Source organism: Schistocerca americana, chromosome 1, assembly GCF_021461395.2.
Source record: "Schistocerca americana isolate TAMUIC-IGC-003095 chromosome 1, iqSchAmer2.1, whole genome shotgun sequence".
NCBI classification, from domain to species: domain Eukaryota; kingdom Metazoa; phylum Arthropoda; class Insecta; order Orthoptera; family Acrididae; genus Schistocerca; species Schistocerca americana.
The window spans coordinates 172,772,623-172,797,079 of NC_060119.1; the positions used below are offsets into that span (position 1 = coordinate 172,772,623).

At 46.5% G+C, this 24,457-nt stretch overlaps 1 protein-coding gene across 2 annotated transcripts in view; it reads right to left on the reverse strand.

The window, feature by feature from the left end:
* LOC124598102 (pyruvate dehydrogenase E1 component subunit alpha, mitochondrial-like) overlaps positions 1-24,457 on the reverse strand; it is a 100,332-nt gene that overhangs the window by 41,921 nt on the left and 33,954 nt on the right. For both annotated transcript variants that reach the window (XM_047136014.1, XM_047136097.1), the window contains one exon: positions 16,366-16,614. In XM_047136014.1, the coding sequence (XP_046991970.1) occupies positions 16,366-16,614 (249 nt within the window). The remainder of the gene's footprint in view (positions 1-16,365; positions 16,615-24,457) is intronic.

Genomic DNA, 24,457 nt, shown 5'->3' on the forward strand with positions numbered 1-24,457 from the left:
GAAAACAAAAACCACAGAGAGATGCAAGAAACAGGTAGAGGAGATTAAAACAAGGAAGCAGATTACCATGGCTGGCTGATCATGAGAATAAAAAGGAGAAGCCAGTCACTCTGCACTACATGAAAACCTTCACCCTAAAATTACTACAGTGGAGGACACAGAGGGACAAAGCACATGTCCTAAAACTTAGATCAAACGTAAAACTAAATCAGTTGATGAGGCATTATCAGATAAAATTAGCGACAACAAGTCCGGTAAACAAAGATTTCGTCGCAGGGCATCAGGATATGGGCCACTGTCAACCAGGCGCACCGATACTGACTCAGATCTTCACGGCGCAGGAGGTAGCCGTGGGTCGCCCAAGCGTGGGCAATGCGGAGCTGGCAGAGAACCGCAGAGCCCCTGTAGTAGGTCCTCATCAAGGACTTCCACACATTCGTAGTCTCCTTAATGGCACACAGTTTGTTGTGTGTACTGAGATTATGCCATTCCGTCTCCCAAAGCTGAAAAACCTTGCGGCATAGTAATGAATGCAGGTCAGTTACGGGGATGCCAACCTCCAGAAACAGTTGCTGTGTAGCCTGTTTGGCCAGCCTGTCGGCATGCTCATTTCCTGTAATTCCGATGTGACCTGGGGTCCAGACAAACACCACTGAATGACTAAACTGTTCCAGGGCATAGAGGGACTCCTGGATGGTCACTACCAAAGGATGACGAGGGTAGCACTGGTCAATAGCTTGTAGGTTGCTCAAGGAGTCAGTACACAGAAGAAATGACTCCCCAGGGCAGGAGCGGATATGGCCACCAGCTCTGCAGTGAAAACACTGCAGCCATCTGGCAAGGAGTGCTGTTCAATATGTCCTCCATGTACATACGCGAAGCCAACATGATCATCAGCCATCGAGCCGTTGGTGTAAACCACTGCATGGCCCCAGTACATGTCAAGAATCGAGAGGAAGTGACAGCAGATAGCTGCAGGGTTAACTGAGTCCTCAGGGGTGTTTGAAAGATCCAGGCAAAGGTTCAGCCTATGTTTACACCATGGAGGTGTATGTGGATGAACCTCAAGTAGAGATGGTAAAGGGAAGGACTCCAGTTCAGACAGTAGGGACCAGACGCGAATCGCAATCGTAAGCCCTGACCTGGGCCGCAGATATGGGAGATTAACTGCTGTGGTTGGCAAAAGGAGACTGTAATTAGGATGCTCAGGAGAGCTATGAATGTGTTCAATATAACTGGCAAGTAGCTGTGCATGTCTGATCTTCAATGGAGGGACTCCAGCTTCCACCAGTACGCTGGTCATTGGACTTGTCCTAAAAGCTCCTGTCACTAGTGTAGTGTCACAGTGGTGCACTGGGTCACATAAATGAAATGCTGTGTGTGCCACCAAACCATAAATCACACTCACATAGTCAAGGTGGGACTGAACAAGGGCTCTGTAGAGCTCCCAACTGCGAGGAGCGATCAACACCGCAGTTGGCATTGCTCAGGCAGCAGAGGGCATTGAAAGTGCAGCCAGCACTTCCACTTAAGCTGACGAAGATGAGGAAGCCAAGCCAACTGAGCGCCAAAAACCAGTCTAAGAATCAATATGTCTCCACTACAGTGTGCCTTGTGGATGGCTCCCTGTAGGCACCGTTCAGCAACACCACTACAGGAGCAGCAGTACAAAATGCAGAAGTTATCTGCACACAGAGAAGGTGAGATGGATGGCCCTACAGCTGCTGCTAGACCGTTAATGGTCACTAGATATAGAGACACTCAATACAGAGCCTTGCGGGACTCCATTCTCCTGGATATGGATGGAACTATGTGAGGCACCAACTTGGACATGGAAGGTACGGAGTGACAGGAAATTTTGGATAAAAATCAGGAGTGGGCCCCGGAGACCCCACTCATATCATGTGGCAAGGATATGTCGTCACCAGGTCGTGTCATAAGCTTTTCATAAATAAAAAAAAGACGGCAACCAGGTGTCGGCGTCTGGAAAAGGCTGTTCGGATGGCAAGCTTGAGGGACACAAGATTATCAATGGTAGAGTGACTCTGGTGGAAACTGCCCTGTCATGGAGCCAATAGGCCATGTGACTCGAGTACCCAACACATCCGCTGGTTCACTATACGTTCTAGCAGCTTACAAAGAACACAGGTGGGCGGATAGCTATCCACATCAAGCGGGTTTTTACCTGATTTGAACACGGAAATGATGATGCTCTCCCGCCATTGCGATGGAAAGATGCCGCCACACCAGATCCAGATCTGGTTGAAGATGACAAGGAGATGTCACTTGTAGTCAGTCGAGAGATGTTTAATCATCCCACTGTGGATCCGATCTGGTCCAGAAGCTGTGTCAGGCAATGTGCAAGGGTGCTGAGGAGCTCCTGCTCTGTAAATAGGGCATTATAGGGTTCACTTTGGCGTATAGCAACGAGAGGGCTTTCCCTTCCATCCACCACTTGAGGGTGCGAAAGTCTGTGGGGTAATTCTCCGATGCAGAGGTGCAAGAATAGCGCTCAGCAAAGTGCTCTTGCGTTTGCGCCTGTAGATAACATGCCTTCGATGTTAATGCCAGGGACACCTGTTGGGGTCTGGTACCAAAAAACATGTCTGATCATCATCCAGACTTGGGAAGGTGACATATGGCACACAATGGTCAACACATATCTCTCCCAACACTGCTGTTTCCGTCTTTTTATAAGCTGGCGAACGTGGGCACGGAGCCATTTAAAGGCTATTAGGGGGTCTAGGAAAGGGTGCTGCTTATGTCGCTGTAGAGCCTCCTTATGCTCTTTAATGGCCCCAGCAATTTCCGGTGACCACCAAGGTACTGACTTTCGCCGGGGTCACCATAAGGAACAAGGGATCACAATTTCTGCTGCAGAAACGATTGTCCTGGTGACACACTCAACCACCACATTGATGTTACCATGTGCGGGAGATTCAACGGGGACCGCAGAGGTGAAAGCTTCTCAGTCCGCCTTGTTTAAAGCACATCTGTGCAGGTGTCTGTGGGCCTGACACAGGGGCAGTGACAGGAAGATGGGGAAATGGTCAACCACACAAGTAGTCATGTGCTCTCCAGTGGATAGATGGGAGAAGTCCTGGGCTGCAAAGTGATGAATCAGTGGCTGAGTAACTACCATGAGCGTCGGGACCCCAGTATTTAAGATGCACAGGTTGAATTGGGACAGTAAAGTTTTGACATCTCTACCGCAGCCAGTAATCACGGTGCCACCCCACAAGGGGTTACGGACGTTAAAATCTACCAAAAATAGGAAAGATTTAGGGACTTGATCAATCAGTGCAGCCAGTATCAGGGGTACTGCACCATCTGGAGGAAGATACACATTGGAGACAGTTATTTCCTGTGTCGTCCATACCCTGACAGCCACAGCTTCAAGAGGGGTTTGAAGGGGCACAGTTTCACTATATACTGAGTTCAGGACATAGATGCAAACTCCATCTGCGGAGGGCAGAGATCTGCATTGGTGGGAACCAGGCCTTCTGGAGGGCATTGCGGAAAGCAGGTGTAAAGCATAACAGTTGCCGTAGCTAAGCCAAGCGGTGGAAAAAAACTGCTGCAATTGTTCTGGAGGATGATGCGATTGTGAGGCTGGGAAGGCACTGCCCAACGAGGCAGTTTATGCCTCAGGGTCACCTGCTGCCACCAACTTAGTTCCTGAGCAGTCTATATCCATTGTGTCTCACAGTCTGGCAAGATCTAGATCCTCAGTGGACACCGGAATCTCCACCTCATCCTCAGACGCAGAGCTTGTAGGGAGCAGTGGTGTGGGTGCCACCACAATTTCCTTGGTCATGGGGGGGGGGTCTTCTTTTTGAATTTCTATCGCTGATCCTTGGGGTTCGCTGGCTGGGAGGGCTTCACTGATTCAGTTTCCATGACTGAGGAAGATCACGAATCCCTACGACCAGCTGCTTTTAGGCACTCCAGTCACTGGCGGGTGCCATGTTTCCCATTAGTAGAAACCTGGGAAGGGAGGGACCCAAGGGACCCCTTCCTAGTGAGAGGAGCTGAAGAAGACTTATGCTTCTCCGGCTAAGAAGTGGGGACAGATGTCCCTGATGGTTGGGGGGAAGGGGCGGGTGGGGGGTGGGGGGGGGGAGGGGGTGCAGTGCTCCTGAGGTAGGTGGTATGGGAGCAACAGGGAGGGAAGCACCATCAAGGGGGCAGATGTAGTCTTGCGGCTCTTTTTTTTTTTTGGGTAGGGTTTAAGGGCGCTCAACTGCTGAGGTCATTAGCGCCCAGTCACTGGTGTTAGAGCACATGGAATCTGCTAAAACTCAAGGGGATGGGGGGACATAAGGACCTGACAAAGATGCAGATAAAATAAGTAAAAAGGTTAAATGTCTTTGGACAAACCAGTTAAAGTTATAAAACGCAGAATACGAGCAGCTGCTCGAGCGTCATCAGCTAAAACATCCGGTAAAGTAGATGGCAGGGACAGGACAACACGAAATTGACTAAAACGGGGACACGACAATAAAACATGGCGCACTGTTAATGCCTGACCACAAGGGCACTGCGGGGCTGGGTCACCGGAGAGCAGGTAGCGGTGGCTAAACCGGCAATGCCCAATCCGCAACCTGGTCAGAAGGACCTCCTCGCGCCGAGATGGTCGGGAGGATGTTGTCCAAGCAGTTGGGAGCGGTTTTACTGCCCAGAGCTTGTTTCCTTGGAGGGATGACCAAGCATCCCACCACAACGACACAAGCCTCTTACATACATCCCCACGAACGTCAGATGACGTGACACAGTGGGAGGCTGGCCGAGGCAGGAGGACTGCAGCCTTGGCTGCAGCATCCGCAGCCTCATTCCCAGGCACTCCTACATGTCCGGGAACCCACAGAAAGCTGACAGAACCACCATTATCAGCGGAAGAATGGAGGGACTGCTGTATCCGTTGAATCAAGGGATGGACCGGATAGGGAGCTCCAAGGCCCTGAAGAGCACTGAGTGAGTGAGAGCAGAGTACGTACGATGAATGGCGGTGGCGGCGGGCATACTGAACGGCCTGATGGAGAGCAAAAAGCTCGGCCGTAAAGCTCGAACATTGGTCGAGGAGCCGGTATTTAAAGGTGGCGGCCCCGACGACAAAGGCACAGCCGACACCATCGTCAGTTTTGGAGCCATCGGTGTAAATAAAGGTGTGACCGGCAAGGTGAGCACGAAGTTCGACAAACCGTGAGCAATACACTGCAGCCGGAGTACCCTCCTTCGGGAGTGACCTGAGGTCGAGAGAAACATGAACCGGAGCCTCGAGCCAAGGCGGGTGTCGGGTTCTCACCCTCTCTGAAGGTGGTAGGGAGGGCAAAATCCAATTGTCGAAGCAGGCGACGGAAGCGGACTCCGGGGGGCAGCAGGGCAGACACATACAACCCGTACTGACGGTCGAGAGAATCGGCGAAGAAGGACTTGTAAGAGGGGTGGTCGGGCATAGACAACAGCCGGCAGGCATACCGACACAGCAGTACGTCGTGCCGGTAGGTCAATGGTAATTCGGCAGCTGCAGCATAAAGACTCTCGACAGGACTAGTGTAGAAGGCTCCGGTCGCAAGACGTATCCCCCGATGGTGGATGGAGTTGAGCCGGCGTAAGAGGGATGGCCGAGCGGACGAGTAGACGAAGCTCCCATAATCCAGCTTCGACCGGACTATGGACCGATACAAGCGAAGCAGGACAGTGCGATCCGCTCCCCAAGATGAACCGCTAAGAACTCTTAGGACATTAAGGGAACGTGTACAACGGGCCGCCAAATAAGAGACATGTGGAGACCAACACAGTTTCCTGTCCAACATGAGCCCTTGAAACTTAGTTGTGTCCACGAATGGGAGAACAACGGGACCGAGATGTAAGGATGGCGTAAGGAACGCTTTATATCGCCAAAAGTTGATACAAACTGTCTTCTCTTCAGAGAACCGGAAGCCATTTGCCACGCTCCATGAGTAGAGGCTGTCTAGACAACGCTGAAGGCAGCGCTCCAGGAGGCATGTTCTCTGGGCACTGCAGTAGATCGCGAAGTCATCGACAAAGAGAGAGCCTGAGACATTAGGTGGAATGCAATCCATAATTGGATTGATCGCGATGGCAAAAAGGGCTACACTCAAGACGGAGCCCTGAGGCACTCCGTTCTCCTGGAGGAAGACGTCGGACAATACGGAACCCACACGTACCCTAAACTTCCGATCCGTTAAAAAGGAATCAATAAAAAGGGGCAGGCGACCGCGTAGGCCCCACCTGTGCATAGTGCGGAGGATACCTCCTCTCCAACAGGTATCATAAGCCTTCTCCAAGTCGAAGAACACGGCTACCGTTTGGCGCCTTCGCAAAAAGTTGTTCATGATGAGTGTCGACAAGGTCACAACGTGGTCAACAGCGGAGCGGCGGCGACGAAAGCCGCATTGGACATTAGTAAGTAGCCGTCGAGATTCCAGAATCCAAACTAACCGAGCATTAAACATGCGCTCCATCACCTTACAGACACAGCTGGTAAGAGAAATGGGGCGTTAACTAGAAGGAAGGTGTCTATCCTTCCCGGGTTTGGGTATAGGAACAACAACGGCGTCACGCCAACGCCTGGGGACTTGACCTTCCGTCCAGACGCGATCGTAGGTACGAAGAAGGAAGCTTTTGCCCGCCGGAGAAAGGTGTGCCAGCATCTGAACGTGAATGGCATCTGGCCCCGGAGCAGAGGATCGGGACAGTGCAAGCGCACGTTCGAGTTCCCGCATAGTAAAGGGGGCATTATAAGTTTCCAGATTCAGCGAGTGGAAGGAAGGTCCCCGAGCCTCTTCTGCCTCTTTCCTGGGAAGGAAGGCAGGGTGGTAATGGGCGGAGCTTGAAACCTCCGCGAAAAAGCGGCCAAAGGCGTTGGAGACAGCCACAGGATCAACAAGGACCTCATTACCTGAGGTCAGGCCAGGTACCGAGGAGTGGGCCTTAATGCCCGACAGCCGGCGCAGGCGACCCCAAACGACGGAAGAGGGAGTAAAACTGTTAAAGGAGCCGGTGAAAGAGGCCCAACAAGTTTTTTTGCTGTTTTTGATGATTCTACGGCATTGCGCTCGGAGTCGTTTGTATTCAATACAATTCGACAATGTAGGATGGCGGCGAAAGGTGCGTAAAGCACGTCGTCGAGCACGGATAGCGTCCCTACAAGCCTCGTTCCACCAGGGGACGGAAATGCGACGTGAAGAAGAAGTAGTACGAGGAATGGAACGTTCAGCAGCATTGATAATAACAGCCGTGAGGTATTCGACCTGACTGTCACAACTGGGAAAATCGTGGTCCGGAAAGGTCGCCAGGGAGGAGTAAAGTCCCCAGTCAGCTTTCAGTAAGTTCCAGCTCGAAGGACGTGGGGATGGGGTGTGGTGCAGGAGACGAACGACACAGGGGAAGTGGTCGCTCGAATAGGTGTCAGAAAGGACATACCACTCGAACTGACGGGCAAGAGTGGTAGAACAGATCGAGAGGTCCAAGTGGGAGTAGGTATGAGTAGAGTCCGAGAGGAAAGTCGGGGCGCCAGTATTGAGGCAGACAAGATTGAGATGGTTGAAGACATCCGCCAAGAGTGAGCCTCTTTGACAGGATGCAGGAGAGCCCCAAAGGGGATGATGGGCATTGAAGTCGCCGAACAATAAGAACGGCGGGGGAAGCTGAACGATCAGGTGCATCATGTCAGCCCGACTAACGGCAGATGACGGTGGAGTGTAGATGGTACAAACTGAAAAGGTAAAAGCAGAAAGAGTAATGCGGACAGCTATTGCTTGGAGTGGGGTGGTCAATGGGATGGGATGGTAATAGACATCGTCCCGAACGAGCAACATGACCCCACCATGAGCTGGGATACCGTCCACAGGGGTGAGGTCATACCGCTCCGAGGTATAGTGAGTAAAGACAATATGGTCAGTCGGGCGCAACTTGGTTTCCTGGAGACCAAGGACGAGCGGACAGTGCAGGCGGAGGAGCAGTTGTAATTCCTCCCGATTAGATCGAATACCTCTTATGTTCCAATGAAACAACGCCATCGCTAGTCAAAAGGTTGGGGGAACGAGACGGGGGAAGAGCTGGTCACCTCGACGGCCGCGGAGGGCCAGGTTGCGAGGGAACAACGCTACAACCGACGGAAGGCGGATCCGGTTCCATCGACTCGTCGCCAGCTGCGGCCGCTGTCCCTGATTGTGTAGGAGGGGCCGCATCATTTGCCGACGAAAGGCCGGCGGAGCGCCTGGCAGCAGAGCGTCCCGGCGAAACTGAGGACGGCCGGGAGCAGCGACTCACGGATGAAGCGTCTGACGAAACGCGCCGGGGTGGAGAGGGGGATAGAGACTTCTTCTTGGAGGCCTTCTTGGAACGCCGAGGAGGCACAGTGATGGTGGGCTGGACCCGAAGAAGGTCCTCACGTGCGGGCTCCGTTTTGGAACGCCGGACCTCGGAAGCTGGGGTCCGGAACGTTTCCCCAAGGGACGCCTGAGAAGAGGATCGCTTCTCAGGGGGCGAGGGGGGAGGAGGAGAAGGAAGGGTGGCCCCTGGGGCAGAGGGGGTGGGGGCCACGGGGGAGGAGGATTTGGAAGGGAGGGATTTGGGAGGCGGAGGCAGAGCCCCCTGATGGGCGGAGGAGGCGGAGGGGGACAGGATAGGGGTGAGGATACCGCAGAAGGAGTGGACACAACTGAGGCAAACAAGGTGGTGAATGGCACGGGATGAAGGCGGTCATATTTCTTCCTGGCCTCAGAGTAAGAGAGCCGATCCAAAGTTTTGATTTCTTGTATCTTCTTCTCCTTCTGATAGGCGGGGCATTCTGAGGATCTAGGTGAGTGGACGCCAGGACAATTAATGCACCGAGGTGGTGGGGTGCATATATGTTCCTCACGAAGAGGACGTCCACAATCGCCACAAAGGGGCTCAGCCTCACACCGTGACGACATGTGCCCAAAGCGCAAACACCTAAAACAGCGCATAGGAGGCGGGACGTAAGGTCGCACGTCGCACCGGTAGCACATCACCTTTACCTTCTCCGGGAGAACGTCCCCCTCGAAGGCGAGGATAAAAGCCCCGGTGTCGATGCGACGGTCTTTGGGGCCGCGCTGGACTCGCCAGACGAAATGCACGCCGCGGCGCTCCAGGTTGGCCCTGAGCTCCTCATCAGATTGTAGCAGGAGGTCACGATAAAAAATAACCCCCTGCGTCCTATTTAGTGCCAGATGTGGGACAATGGATACTGGGATGTCCCCTAGGCGGTCGCACGCCTGGAGCGCCGCCGACTATGTGGCGGAGGTGGTCTTGATAAGAACGGACCCTGATCGCATCTTGCTGAGAGCCTCGATTTCCCCGAAGACGTCCTCAATGTGCTGAACAAAGAACATGGGCTTGGAGGTTGCAAACGTCCCCCCATCGGTTCGAGAACAGACCAAATAGCGGGGGAAGTACTTCGCCCCAAGCCGGCGGGCCAGTCCCCCCTTCCAGGGAGTGGCCAAGGGGGAAAGGGCAGGAGAACCAGAACTAGAAACGGTACCTTTTCTTTTGAAAGACTCGGCCGCAGAGCGACCTGATACGTGGTGACGTTTCATCTGCGAAACGTCTGCCCCGATACCACCCACTCCGACCAGGGGCTCTCCCCACGGGCGCCACCCAGCCGCAGCAAGGGCCACCTGGCAGGATGACCATTGCCGGGAGTCCTGATGCTCCAAGGAGACGGGCATCTACTCCTTGGCCAACGTGGGGAGGGTGCAGCTCAGGTATCGGCAGTACAATCTCTGTGTTGTCAGGGGGCTACAACCTAGAGGGTACATGACGACCCCACCACAACGGGCTGGCTACCGTGCTGGATTTCTGGTGCCATGGAAAGTCCATCATGATCGCTGGTGCAGATGGAGATGCACTATGGGCGTAACTTGAACAACCCATCAGGCGTTTAGGCCCAATTTGAGGAATAGTGGGTATGGTTACAACGCCGGTGCAATGCTGAGTGCCAAGGTCTTAGTGCACTTAGGACCAGTGGTACACCATGTAAGGTGTCCTTCCCCAAAAGGCTCGTACTTCTGTAGAATTTTGAAAAATGGAGGTCAAACCCCAAGGGGGACCATCACATAGAAGGCCGAAACGGTTGAAACTCCTTTTAGTCGCCTCTTACGACAGGCAGGAATACCTCGGGCCTATTCTGACCCCGGACCCGCAGGGGGTCTTGCGGCTCTGAGAGCCAACTGGAATAGGCCGAACGGAAGGAGCTGGAACCGTTGTCGTAGTGGCAGTGTAGGTCGATGTTATACACACAGGATGTAGCCTCTCATATTTTCTCTTAGCCTCCGTGTAGGTCAGTCGGTCCAGGGTCTTGTATTCCATTATTTTCCTTTCTTTCTCTAAAACCCCGCAGCCTGGCGAGCAAGGCGAATGGTGCTCTTCGTAGTTGACACAGATGGGAGGCAGGGCACATGGAGTAGTGGGGTGTGATGGACGTCCATAATCTCAGCACGTGATGCTGGAAGTACAGCAGGAAGACATATGCCCGAACTTCCAGCACTTAAAGCAGCACATTGGCGGAGGGATACATGGTTTCACATCACAGTGGTAAACCATCACCTTGACCTTTTCGGGTAATGTGTCACCCTCGAAGGCCACGATGAAGGCACCAGTGGCAATCTAATTATCCCTAGGACGTCGATGGATGCACAGGACGAAATGAACACCTCGTCACTCGAAGTTGGGGAGCATCTTATCATCAGACTAAAACAAGGTCCCTGTGGAATATAATACCCTGGACCATGTTCAAGCTCTTATGGGGTGTGATGGAAACAGAAACATCCCCTAGCTTGTCACAGGTGAGTAATGCCCACGACTGGGCATAGCATGCGGTTTTTACCAAGACTGACCCAGAGTGCATTTTGGACAAGCCCTCCATCTCCCCAAACATGTCCTCTAAATGCTGCACAAAAAACTGAGGCTTCATTGACATGAAAGATTTCCCACCTATGTACATATGAGGTATCGGGCTGAATAAGCTTTGCTGCCATTCTTAGCCTCCCATGGTGTGGCCAGGGAGGGAAACAATTTGTGGTCATATTTCTTTGCATTGAAAGTTAGACCTCAATCATTTAGAGACTGCTGGTGGTGGACCACCAGCAAGAGATGACGTACTATGCTTCATGGCGTGTCATCCGCCCTGATGCCACCCACTCCGACCAGGGGCCCTCCCCAAGGCGCCACCTAGCTGCAGCAAAGGCCACCTGGCAGGATGGCCAGTGCCAGGAGATCCAATGCCCCATGGTCACGGGCATTTACTCCTTGCCATACGTGGGGAGTTAATGGTGCATGTATCAGCAGAACGATCCCTGTGTAGTCAGGGGGCTACAACCAAGAGGGTACATGGCAGCCCCATCACAAAGGACTGGCTACCATGCTGGATACGAGGTGCAAACAAGTCCATGGTCATCATTGGCGCAGAAAACGACACTGCACAGTGGATGGAGGAAAACGCACCCAGGAAGGCGTCCTCGCCCAACAGATGGAAGATAAGTGGAACTGCAAATCCATGATGATGAAGTGGGCCAAAGATCTCCGTGCACGATGGATATGATGCACCATGTAAGGCACCCTCCCCAGTTGGCTCGCTCTTCGGTAAAATTTTGGAAAAATGGAGGTCAAACCCTACAAGGGACCATCACATAAAGGCCGAAACATGTTACACTCCTTTTAGTCGCCTCTTACAACAGGCAGGAATACTGCAGGCCTATTCTAACTGCCGGACCCGCAGGGGGCCAGGTGCAGTGGATGTTAGCAATCTCGACATGTGGCGTTGGAATTGCAGTGGAAAGACGTGCCCAAATTTCTAGCATTTAAAGCACTGCATAGGGGGAGGGATATATGGTTTTACGTCAAATCGGTATACCATCATCTTGACCTTTTCAGGGAATGAATCACCCTCAAAGGCTAAGATGAAGACACCAGTAACAACCCAATTGTCCCTTGGTCCCTTACAGACACACCGGAAGAAGCGAACACACTGCCACTCTAAACTGTGCAGAGCTTGTCAGAGTGCAAGAGAAGGTCGCATTGGAAAATAATCCTCTGGACCTGGTGAGGTTTTTAAGGGGCGACAGAAATAGGAACACCATCCAGCTGATCAAGGGTGAACAACGCCTTGGACTGGGCTGGGGAGCTGTCTGAATGAGGACTGCGCCATTTCTCATTTTCGATAGCGCAGCCAATTCCCCAACATATCCTCCATGTTTTCGACAAAAAAACAGAGGTTTTCTAGCCAGAAAGGAGTCCACATCTGTTTTGCTGCAGACTAAATACCTTGGCGAATAGTTCTATGTTCCTCCTATGATGTAGCTATGGAGGGAAACAATTTAGGGTCATACCTGTCAGCATTGTTCCTTGCCATATGTGTGGAGTTTGCAGCTCAGGTATCAGCAGTGCAAACCTGTGTTGTCAAGGGGCTACGACCAAGAGGGTAGCCTTATGGCCCCACCATGATGGACTGGTTACCAGGCTAGATTTTGGGTGCAGAAAAATTCAGCACTGTTATGGGGGCAAAAGAGGACAGCAGAGAATGGAAGAGGGTGTCCTTCCCCAAAAAGCTGAATTGGGGGTGAGGTTGCAAAGCGATGAAAATAAGAGGCACAGGAGATCTAACCGGCCTATGGATATCTGGTGCACCACTTAAGGTGTCTTTCCCTAAATGGCTCACACTTCTGTAGAATTTTGGAAGTGTGAGGTTAAACCCTGGGAGGGAACCAGAACTTAGTAGGCAAGGAAGTGGGAGACTCATGAATATCTTGGGTGTTGAAGATACCTACACAGTAGCTGAAATCTATCGGCATTAAACAGATTTATGAACAAAGCAGCCCTTCTCCCTATCTTGAATCTCATTAATTTGGTCGTGGAGTTTGCAGTTCCCGATTGAAACAAACTTGCAGTTTCCTTTTTCTCTGGAGTATGAAATGGGATATGGAATGACAAGTCCTTCACACAGTATTGCTCCTACTCATTAACCTAATATGAAAAATACCACCCATTCACTACTAAAATACTAACAAGGGGAGGGTGTGGGATGGGGCTCACCAATTTGGATCAAACTGTGGGAATATAAGTACGTTGAGGCTCCTTTAAAGTTCCTAGACTATCTCACCAGACTGAGCCATATGAAGAAAAAACATTCTCTATAGATTTTAGAGTGAAAATTAAGAGACTAAGATGGTACGGACATGTGAGGAGGAGAGGGAAGAACACGGTAATAAAGGCTGTAATGGATGGGAAAGCTGAAGGAAAGAGACCACTGGGACGGCCGAGAATTAGATGGGAGGGTAGTATCATGGGAGACATGCAGATACTGGGTCTGGGAAATGAAGATGCAGATGACAGGTAAGTGTGAAAGGCTGGACTGAGTGAGGCCAAGGACTGGCTGTGGTTTGTGTGGAGGCAGACAGGCAGACAGACAGACACAGACACACACACACACACACACACACACACACACACACACACACACACACACACACACACACCTACGACTTATCTTAGAAAATAGATTAAGGAAAGGCAAACCTACATTTCTCGCATTTGTAGACTTAGAGAAAGCTTTTCACAACATTGACTGGAATACTCTATTTCAAATTCTGAAGGTGGCAGGGGTAAAATACAGGGAGTGAAAGGCTTTTTACAATTTGTACAGAAACCAGATGGCAGTTATTAGAGTCGAGGGGCATGAAAGAAAAGCAGTGGTTGGGAAGGGAGTGAGACAGGGTTGTAGCCTATCCCCAATGTTATTCAATCTGTATATTGAGCAAGCAGTAAATGAAACAAAAGAAAAATTCGGAGTTGGAATTAAAATCCATGGGGAAGAAATTAAAACTTTGAGGTTCACCGATGACATTGTAATTGTCAGAGACAGCACAGGACCTGGAAGAGCAGCTGAATGGAATGGACAGTGTCTTGAAAGGAGGGTATAAGATGAACATCAACAAAAGCAAAACAAGGATAATGGAATGTAGTCGAATTAAGTCAGGTGATGCTGAGGGAATTAGATTAGGAAATGAGACACTTAAAGTAGTAAAGGAGTTTTGCTATTTGGGGAGCAAAATAACTGATGATGGTCGAAGTAGAGAGGATATAAAATGTAGACTGGCAATGGCAATGAAATCATTTCTGAAGAAGAGAAATTTGTTAACATCGAGTATAGACTGAAGTGTGAGGAAGTCATTTTTGAAAGTATTTGTATGGAGTGTAGCCATGTATGGAAGTGAAACATGGACGATAAAGTTTGGACAAGAGAATAGAAGCTTTCGAAATGTGGTGCTACAGAAGAATGCTGAAGATTAAATGGGTAGATCACATAACTAATGAGGAGGTATTGAATAGAATTGAAGAGAAGAGAAATTTGTGGCACAACTTGACTAGAAGAAGGGATCGGTTGGTAGGGCATATTCTGAGGCATCAAGGGATCACCAATTTAGTATTGGAGGGCACCGTGGAGGGTAAAAATCACAGAGGTAGACCAAGAGATGAATACACTAAGCAGATTCAGAAGGATGTAGGTTGCAGTAGGTACTGGGAGATGATGAAGCTTGCATGGGATAGAGTAGCATAGAGAGCTGCATCAAACCAGTCTCTGGACTGAAGACCACAACAACACAATATATCTGAGCAGTAATTATTTTAAATGATACATTTCTGATAGTTTGTAATTACATCTGTTCTTCAACAGCAACATTCTGTTGTCATATCCCCACTCCAAACTGTTTCTTAGTTCACTTTCACCTTCATGCATTCAGAGCACATGGCTCTGATAGTCGTTTCAAATACCCTACAGTTGGTCCTTACTATACCTGTTTTCTGACATTTTCTAACACACTCTACAGACGCGAACAGCCTCTCACCCAGTGCCTTTGGTGATTTTGCATGAAAATTTATTATTTTGTTCAAAAATGGAAACTCAACAAGAATTTTCTACCAGTGAAGTGATTGATGAACACACCAAAACTTTTTATGAAGGCTTTTAAGAAAAATTTCACCAGTGTCCTTTCAATTTATAAATAAAAATGTAAGATCACTGATAGTTCTTCCGAATCTGCAGATCCCATAGCAATAATTATGGGTTGAGAAACTGCAAAGCAGGTTTTTAAAATTATAAATACACTTTTACTGTATGGAGCCCTATTTTATATGTAACAGGTTCATTTTTTGAGTACAGACATAAACAATAATGATTACAATCCTAATGAACATTCATCTCTTATTTTGGCTGCTAAGAAGAATCTCACTGATTTTGCTGGTGCTCATCCAAAATGGACTTTCCCATCACTGAAATCATGACTCCTAATATTGGGGAAACAAAACAAGATCATCCTCAAATTTGGAGGAAAGAAATAGAACAGGGTGGCACTGTAAATACCAAATTGCATTCATCATCTCTGGAACATGGGAAAGATTTAAGAATGCAAGAAAATTACAAACCAATGGCGATGACATTGTGAAGAATAAATAAAAACTTAAAAAATCACGGTAATAGTGAAAGTTGTACCCGAGCTGGAGAACTGACAGTCAGTGCGCTTGTCCACTGCAGTATGCCAATGACTTGATTGTTAGTGCTCAAAACTACTGTACTTCAAAATCTTTAGAGTGTGTTTTCTCTTTTCCTGTGGACCAAGAACCACTCAAGTGAGATATTCTAGGAAGTTGAAATGGATGACAGCTACATGCTTCTATTCACACTGTTTGAGCAAAATCATTGACCCCCTTCTAAGAAAAATCAGTCATTTTTGATTAATATGAAAATGAACATTTTTCATTTAAACAAAGTATCGCAACAAGAAATTTTCTATGGGCTGCTTAACCACATTTAACCCCTCCATTGCAAAAAAACCTCACACACGTAAGATTATTATTTCTGAAACTACCATTAACAGGCAAATTGGCAAATTTTATGGAGATAAAGCCATGAAACATCAATAAAGCTCACAGTCCACAAACTCACTGGCAGTATTTTCATATCTCACTATCTGTGCCTCACCATCAAGCATCTCTATCACACAACTTCAGCTAACTTAATCACGTCACAGTTTCGCTCAGATACTTCAACAATTCTCAATGACCTTTTTTCCTATTCCCTATTCCATACAGTCCATGAATCTACAAATATCATTGTCCCATCCCTTTCTCCCAGTCTCCACTACTTGGGCAACATTTTTGGAACTGACATCAGAAGTCACAGCATTACATTTTGTGCAGATATATCCAAGATACAACAATAAAGCTCCTAAGGTAACACTGTATCGTTGAAATTTGTGCAACTGAAAGATTGCAGCTGCACATATTAATTACTTATAAGATATCACTTATTTTACTAACCCATAATCCTGGAATGTAGTCTCCTCTTGTATAATATGCTGTACTTGCAGATGCTCGTTCTACGCTTGTTCCCATTCCATAGCCATTATTCTCACAAACAAATATACAAGGTAGATTCAGGAGTTTGGCCATATTGTAAACCTCAAAGATCTGTCCTTGATTGGCAGCTCCATCACCATACAGAGCAACACACACGGCATCTGAGCCCTGGTACTTGTGTGCAAAAGCAATTCCAACACCTAAGGGAACCTGTAACATTAAAACCAACAGTGTTGATGTGTATTATTACTGCTGCTACAGCTACAATCAAGCTGCTTTCCAACAAAAAGTGGAAAAAAGAAAATAAAATTGATCGACTTGGCTCTTCCATAAATTATAAAGATTCTGAACTAATACTACAAAACCAGTAACAGATTAGTATTTTAAAATAAACATCAGATACATGTATAATTTCAGACACTTGCCAAAAACGGATCTTTAAAAGCAGTCCAAGACACTTTTTCTTTGTACTTAGTGACTAATTTTGATCAAATAACCATATTTAGACCAAGACACTGATGGTGAGGTGGCAGCATAGACAACTTGTTTACACACATAGCTGACCATTATCGTGGTGTGAGGTTTACCTTTATTAACAATGACAATACTCCCACAGATTAGGTCTAATCTCAGCAGCAGAAAATGCAAGCAAAAGTGTTCAAATAATTTATGGGAATGGAGCTGGGTGATCCCATCGACAACCACCAATATTTCGACAGGGCCACACATTGCCAGTTTCAAGGCAAAATTGCAGCAAGTAAATGCTGTGCAAGGGCATCTACAATTGTTCTTTTCAGAGAATCCCATATAGATAAAACACACACACACACACACACACACACAAAATGCTGTAAACACTAATGCCATCACAAACCAAAGATTACTAACACCAGAAAACACACACACACACACACACACACACACACACACACACACACACACACACACACACACACAATGCTGTAAACACTAATGCCATCACAAACCAAAGATTACTAACACCAGAAATTTTCGATAGTGAAATTAATAATCTATGGGTGAGGTAGCATAAATTCTGTACTTCTGTTTTTTGAGAAGGAAATGAGCTGGATTCCATACAGAATTTAAACAAAAACCACAATCTCTCTTTATAAATTTATGTGTTAGATTAATTTCAACAGCTTCCTTAATAACACTATCCCAACAACTGGAAGTGCATCCTAGAATATCTCTGTTGTTCTATTCCATAAGATGCCTGATGCCAAGACAACATTCTGCAATGGCAGATTTGGTCAGCTGTTATAAGTGTGTGTGCCACTTATGCTCAGCACACTGGTCGTCCACAGTCCTGATAGTGTGACCGATATAAGACATGCCACAACTGCAAGAAATACAGTAAACACCAGCCTTATGCAAACCAAGATCACCTTCTACAGAACCTAAAAGGACCCTGATCTTATATGGTGTTTGAAAAACACACTTGACATGATATTTCTGCAAAATATGGCCAATCCTGTTCAAAACGCTCCCTGCATAAGACAAAAAGTCCGTAGACTTTGGTGTCACTTCGGTATTACTGTCACTCACCAGGTGCACAGTTGTTCAATAGCACAATGCATGTCTGATCTGTCTTTCAATATAACTATTCTGAGGAAAGGTGACTTCAAGATGAGCTAACTCGGCTGACAAACTCTCATGGTCTGAAAAGACATGTGGCCTATGAACCCAGGTACGGGACAGCCATCCTTTCCATCTCCATCATGAAACAAATATTTGGGTGGGTTGAATTCGGGTGTTCTAAAAAGTCATTCAAATTCTCACTGTCATGAGGCCAAACAACAAAGTATCATCTATATATATGAAAGACCACACAGGATTCAATGCCCCCAACTCCAAGGCACATGCCTCAAAATCTTCCGTAAACAAATCAGCAATAATAGGTGACAATGGGCTTTCCCCCCAACTCAATCTGTCTGCTCATATTACTAGTCACTGAATACAAAATAAGTGGAAGTCAATACATTTGAAATAGGTTAGTTAATTCAGCACCAAACCTAACCTCAATTAACTGTAAAAAGTCACACAGAGGAACATGAGTGAAGAGAGAGACCACATCAAAACTTACTAGAACATCAGTAATTCAAATGCATTCCCTGTAATTAACGTAAGAAATCTGCCGAGTTCTTGATGTGGTTCTCACACTGACATACATGAGAGCTCAACAGAGTGGCAAGGTGTTTTACTACATGATATGTCAGACCACCAATGTTACTCACAATCGGATGACGAAGTACCCCTTCCTTGTAGATCTTAGGTAGACCGTATAACCTAGGGCAAACAGTGCAATAAGAACTGAGACTCTTTATAGTCCCCTGTGATAAGAGACTTTTCTTCAAGAGGCCTTTAATCTTTCACTCAACATCTTTTGTGGGGGTCAGCACTGATCCTGTGATTCACTGAATCAGACAGACAGCTGATTGAGGTTACGTTTTGTGCCGAATTAACGTATCTATTTCAGCCTGTGTAGCCTTCCACCTACTTATTATTCACAGAACAGCACTATGAACAGACAGATGGGAGTTGTGTTGGCAAGCCCATTGTCACCTGTTACTGGCAATTTGTTTATGGAAGATTTTGAGGAACGTGCCTTGGAGTTGGCGGCCCTGAAATCTGTGTGTTCTATCAGAGATGTAGACGACACTTCTGTTGTTTGTCCTTATGACAATGAGAACTTGAATGACTTTAGAATGCCTGAATTCAATCCACTCTAATATTTGTTTCATAATGGAGGTGGAAAATGAAGGCTGTCTTCCCTTCCTTGATGTGTTGGTCAGGAGGAAGGTGGATGGTATGTGGGACACACTGCTTACAGGAAGGGTACTCACACTGATTTGCATCTACAAGCTGATACTTGTCACCGTCCGGCTTAACAGGAACCTTGGTTCACAGGGCACATGTTATCTGGAATCCTGTGAGCTAGTCCATCTCTAAGTCACCTTTCACCAGAGTGGTTGTAGTGAAAGACAGATCAGACATGCATTGTGCTGTCAACCAGCTGTGCACTGGATGAGTGATGATAATATCATAGTGGCATCAAAGTCTACAGCCTGTCTGCCTTACACAGGGAGCACTACAAACAGGATTGGCCATATTTTGCAGAAATACGATGTGAAGTATGTTTTGGTCTACCACGCAAGATAACGGTCCTTTTAGGTTCTGTAAAGGATGATCTTGGTTAGCACAAGGCAGGCATCTACCATATTCCTTGCTGTCACCTATTGGTTGGACTGTGGAAGACCAGTGTACTAAGTGCAAGTGGCAGACACACACACACAACAGCGGAGCCTATCCACTATTGCAGGAGACTGTCTTGGCACCACCCATCATATTGAATATAACAACATAGGAGTCTAGTATGTACTTCCAGTTATTGGGATAGTGTTATTAAGGAAGCTGTTTAAATTAAAGTAGCAAGTAACCTTACAAACAGAGATGGTGGGTTTTGTTTAAATTCTGCATGGAATACTGCTCTTTCCCTCATCAAAAAACAGAGGGGCAGAGTTTATGCTACCTCCACTGTTTATTATTAACTTCACTACCAATAATTCCTGATGCCCATCGGCTTCGGTTTGTGCTAGTGCTACTGTTTATCTTTCCGTAATTATCTGAAAATACGAGATTTTAGGTCCCCTTGCACAACACTTACTTGCTGCAGTTTTGCCTTGAAAATGGCAGGGTGTACTATTTTGAAATATCGGCAGTTATCGATGATGTCACCTGTCTGCATCCCCGTAAGTTATTTGAACATTGGATATGCTGGGAGATACTAAGGTCTCACACAATCAAAATTTATAACAGCCACATCTTAAAAGAAAGCATTGACTGAAAAGATTGCAAAAGCTGTAAATCCAAAATTTATTATAAGAGCCAATAATACATACAAAATATACTCATCTTTTATGAATGAGTATCGTCTCAGCTGTGTGACTGTATTTGTGATTTCCTGCCAGAAAGGCCACTGTTCATAATAACTGACACAGTCATTGAGTAAAAGAGAAATAGTATCTGGTGTTCCTCAAAGAAGTGTTATAGGCCCCTCTGCTATTCCTGCTATACATAAATGATTTAGGAGACAATCTGAGCAGTCCTCTTAGATTGTTTGCAGATGATGCTGTCATTTACCATCACGTAAAGTAGTCAGATGATCAAAAAGAATTGCAAAATGATTTAGACAAGTTATCTGTACAGTGCAAAAAATGACAATTGACTCTAAATCATGAAAAGCATGAAGTCACTCACATGACACTAAAAAGAAATACTACATTTCAATTACAATATAAATCACGCAAATCTAAAGGCTGTGAATTCAACTAAATACTTGGGGATTACAGTTACGAATAACTTAAACTGGGACGATCAAATAGATAATGTAGCACATCTACCAAAGTGGCTGCTTACACTAGACCTGTCTGCGCTCTTCTGGAGTACTGCTATGCAGTGTGGGATATGCATCAGATAGGATTGACGAAGGACATCGAAAAAGCTCAATGAAGTGTAACTCGTTTTGTATTACCATGAAATAGGGGAGAGTGTGCCACAGATATAATACCTGAATCGGTATTATTAAACCAAAGGCATTTTTCACTGTGGCAGAACCTTCTCATGAAATTTCATTCACCAACTTTCTCCTCTGAATATGAAAATCTTTTGATGACACCATCCTACATAGAGAGAAATGATCATCATAATAAAACCAGAGAAATTAGAGCTTGCACAGAAAGACTGAAGTGTTTGTTTTTCCCATGTGCTGTCTGGGAGTCGAACGACAGAGAAACAGTTTAAAGGTGGTTCAATGAACCCTCTGCCATACACCCAATTGTGAATTGTGCAGTAACCATGTACATAGATGTAGAATACATTTTGTTACGAATTTTCATTATGGTGGAACAAGCTATTTTAAACTATGAAGGAACAAGCTATATTAATGTGTTTCATGGAATTCTCCCACCTGGGATTTCTGGAAGGCCAGAGGTGTGGGGCTTCGAACACTGAACTATTAGCAAAGACTGAAAAGCAGAGCATTCCTTGAAATGTTTGAAGTGATAAACTATGGGTAAGAAATCATTAAATTAAACTTGATGGTTGTTTAGAACACCACAATGCTTTCTTCACTTATTGTGCTTCTACTGGAGGTGGTATTCCCTTGCCTTCTTCCAACCAGTGAGGTGACTTACCCAGCAGCGTTTCCCCCCCCCCCCCCCCCCCCCCCCCCCGTCCCGACATGCTTGTGGGTTTTTTGAGGTCTAATGTGCTTAATGTTGAAGTCCTATGGATATAACTATACCTGGCAGTTTGTTGGTTTATTTATAACAAATGATAAAAACAAAGTAGAAGAGATGACAAAGCCAGTTAGAAGATGAGGTCAAGCTGAGGGTCCTCCAAACCCAGCTCCTGGTGGGAGATGCCCCAACCCCCAAACACCCTGCCCCCACCTCGAAAACAGAATAAAAACAACTTTTATGGAGAAAATGGAAAACTAGTTCAATTATCCACGAGTCGGCCACCAATATTAGAGGCAAAGAATACAGAAGAACACGCTTAGCATGGAGGGCCAGGAGGAGGGAGGCATTCCACTAGGATGCAAGCTACTGTGTGCAAGGCTCTGTAACAATACAGAAGGGTGTCTCATTACATATAGAAAAATCTAGGGTTAATGGCATGATGAGTTCCTTCCAAAAGCAGGATCATCAAAGTGAATGTTGGATGAGTAACCACTTCTCTAGCCAAAAGTTGGTCAGTTTATTCCCTGGGATACAACTTTGGACCAGAGAAATGCAAAAGTAGGCAGTACAAATAAGGTGAGAGAGAAATTATAAACAGCCAATATCATGGAGAGACAAGAGTAACATCAGTCAATAGCCTTTTGACTGCTCACTGACTCACTATAAATTAAAATGCAGCCTAGAAAGGTTTGTATTGTTAAGCATAGGGCTCTTATGGCCAACAGCCCCACTGTGAAAACACTATTCAGACCCTTAAAATGTATCATGGTCCGGGTACTAACTGAGGTGTGTGTGTGTGTGTGTGTGTGTGTGTGTGTGTGTGTGCACACGCTTCTGTACCTTGTCAATGCAATCTGACAGAGGATATGAAGGTACAACAGAAGTACACAACTGCCAGTTGCCTCTTTGAAGAATTCGACATGTTAAATGCTCAGTCAGGTGGCCATAGGGAAGTGTCAGGATCACCACGAATTGTCACTATCACAAAGATCATAATGTAGTGACTACTTTAGCAAAGCAGTGAGATTTAGTGAAGGGATCATATGGTTGATGGTAAAAAGGATGCCAAGGGCAGCACTGAAGTGGATACAAGTATTGTCCTTGACGACAGAGAGATTAAGACAGGAAAGAAGCTGGTCAATCAGAAGACTCCTACCAGACAACATGGTGCTTTCCCCTGAGGGGGATCCCCAAGGACGAAAGGGAATATAACTCATGGATGAAGGTGGTCATCTCAATGTAAGTGCCCTACCTGGAGGTAAATAAATGTTACAAATGGTGATCACTGGGATCTTTTGCACTTGCACTTCTAAGGCTCCCAATGTGTTATGCAGGGAAATCCATTCCCTGATGATGTCTGTGTGAACCATGGTGGTGGTGGTGGTGGTGGCGGCGGCAACATGTACAGGATGCTCAACAGCAAGATGATCAGCACCCTTACTAAAATAATTACAGACAAATGTCTCTATACACAGACTATAACTACACAAAAGCCAAATTGTATTATCGGGAACTGTGCCTGTTTAATCAGTGGAAATGTAGAAGATGAAGCTATCACCCTAAAGACAATATTAAAATCGTTTACCTGAGAAGCTATGTAAAAGGTTGGACATAACACAATTTATTAAAACACAAACTAAATTTGATTCATCATGTATTTGAAGGTGGCAGGTCAACTTGAAAATGGGTTGCAACCCTTATATCTTGGTATAAAATACATCGAGCTAAAATTCATTCAGATATCTGTACAGCATAAGCGTTAATACTGATGGATCCTCCCATCAGAGGAGGAATCCACGTTTCACAGTACAGTGCCCTACACAGAGGTGCATTAAAGAGTACTTTCCTCCTGCTGCAGTGGCTGGAAGGAGGAAAGCAATGACTGTGTTCTTTGTTTCAATGATCACAGTATGTTGCTCCTCAATCCTAACCATTATTCCTTGCACACGCACATGATTCTGTGCCTCAACAGCAATGTAACTGTATCTTCATGTTGAGGTGACTGCATGTGTAGGGTCAGCACATTTGGAAAATGTACTTTCCAATCAGGCATCCATAGCTGCTTCATTACCCTGACTTCCTATGTGCCACGGTATGCACTGGAATGACACCTCCTTGCCTTGGGTCTCTAACAGGAAAAGAGAGCCGTGAATTATCTACATATACCTCTCCGTTTGACACACATGATGCGTAGGCTCAAGGGCACTTGCAAGTTCGTGCAGATAAGGAATTAGGTAGTATGATTACTTTGCATCTGCTTCAGCATCCTCAAGATTGCATATAATTCAGCACCATACAATGTGAATGTATCAGGTAATCAAATCTTGAGAGCATATTCTGGAAATAAAGCACAGCCAATAGAATCTTCCTGCTCAGACCCATCAGTGTAAACTACAACACAGTTGCAATGCTTGGCTAAAATTCTAGAATACATTGATTTAAAAACAGCCTAGGGTATAATTATTTTTGTAATTTGATAAATCTAAAATAATTCTTGTCTCCTTACACACCAGGGCAGTCAGCGACATGAACCACTATGAAGCACAGGACTCTGATTCGCAGTAAGAGCCACTACGTCATGCTGTCAATATTCGCTGCTCCACTGAATGGGGAGCAACAGTATGGAATGCTACTGACTGGGGCCTAGAGTAGGCTGCACACATATTACACCATGAAGCTCTGCCACTGTATGAAGAGTAGTGGCTCAACAGAGGCTGTGAGTTTGACTGATTCTGTATACTCCTGTTGCCAACCAAATCCCCTCATGTACAGCAATGATTTTTTATGATAAG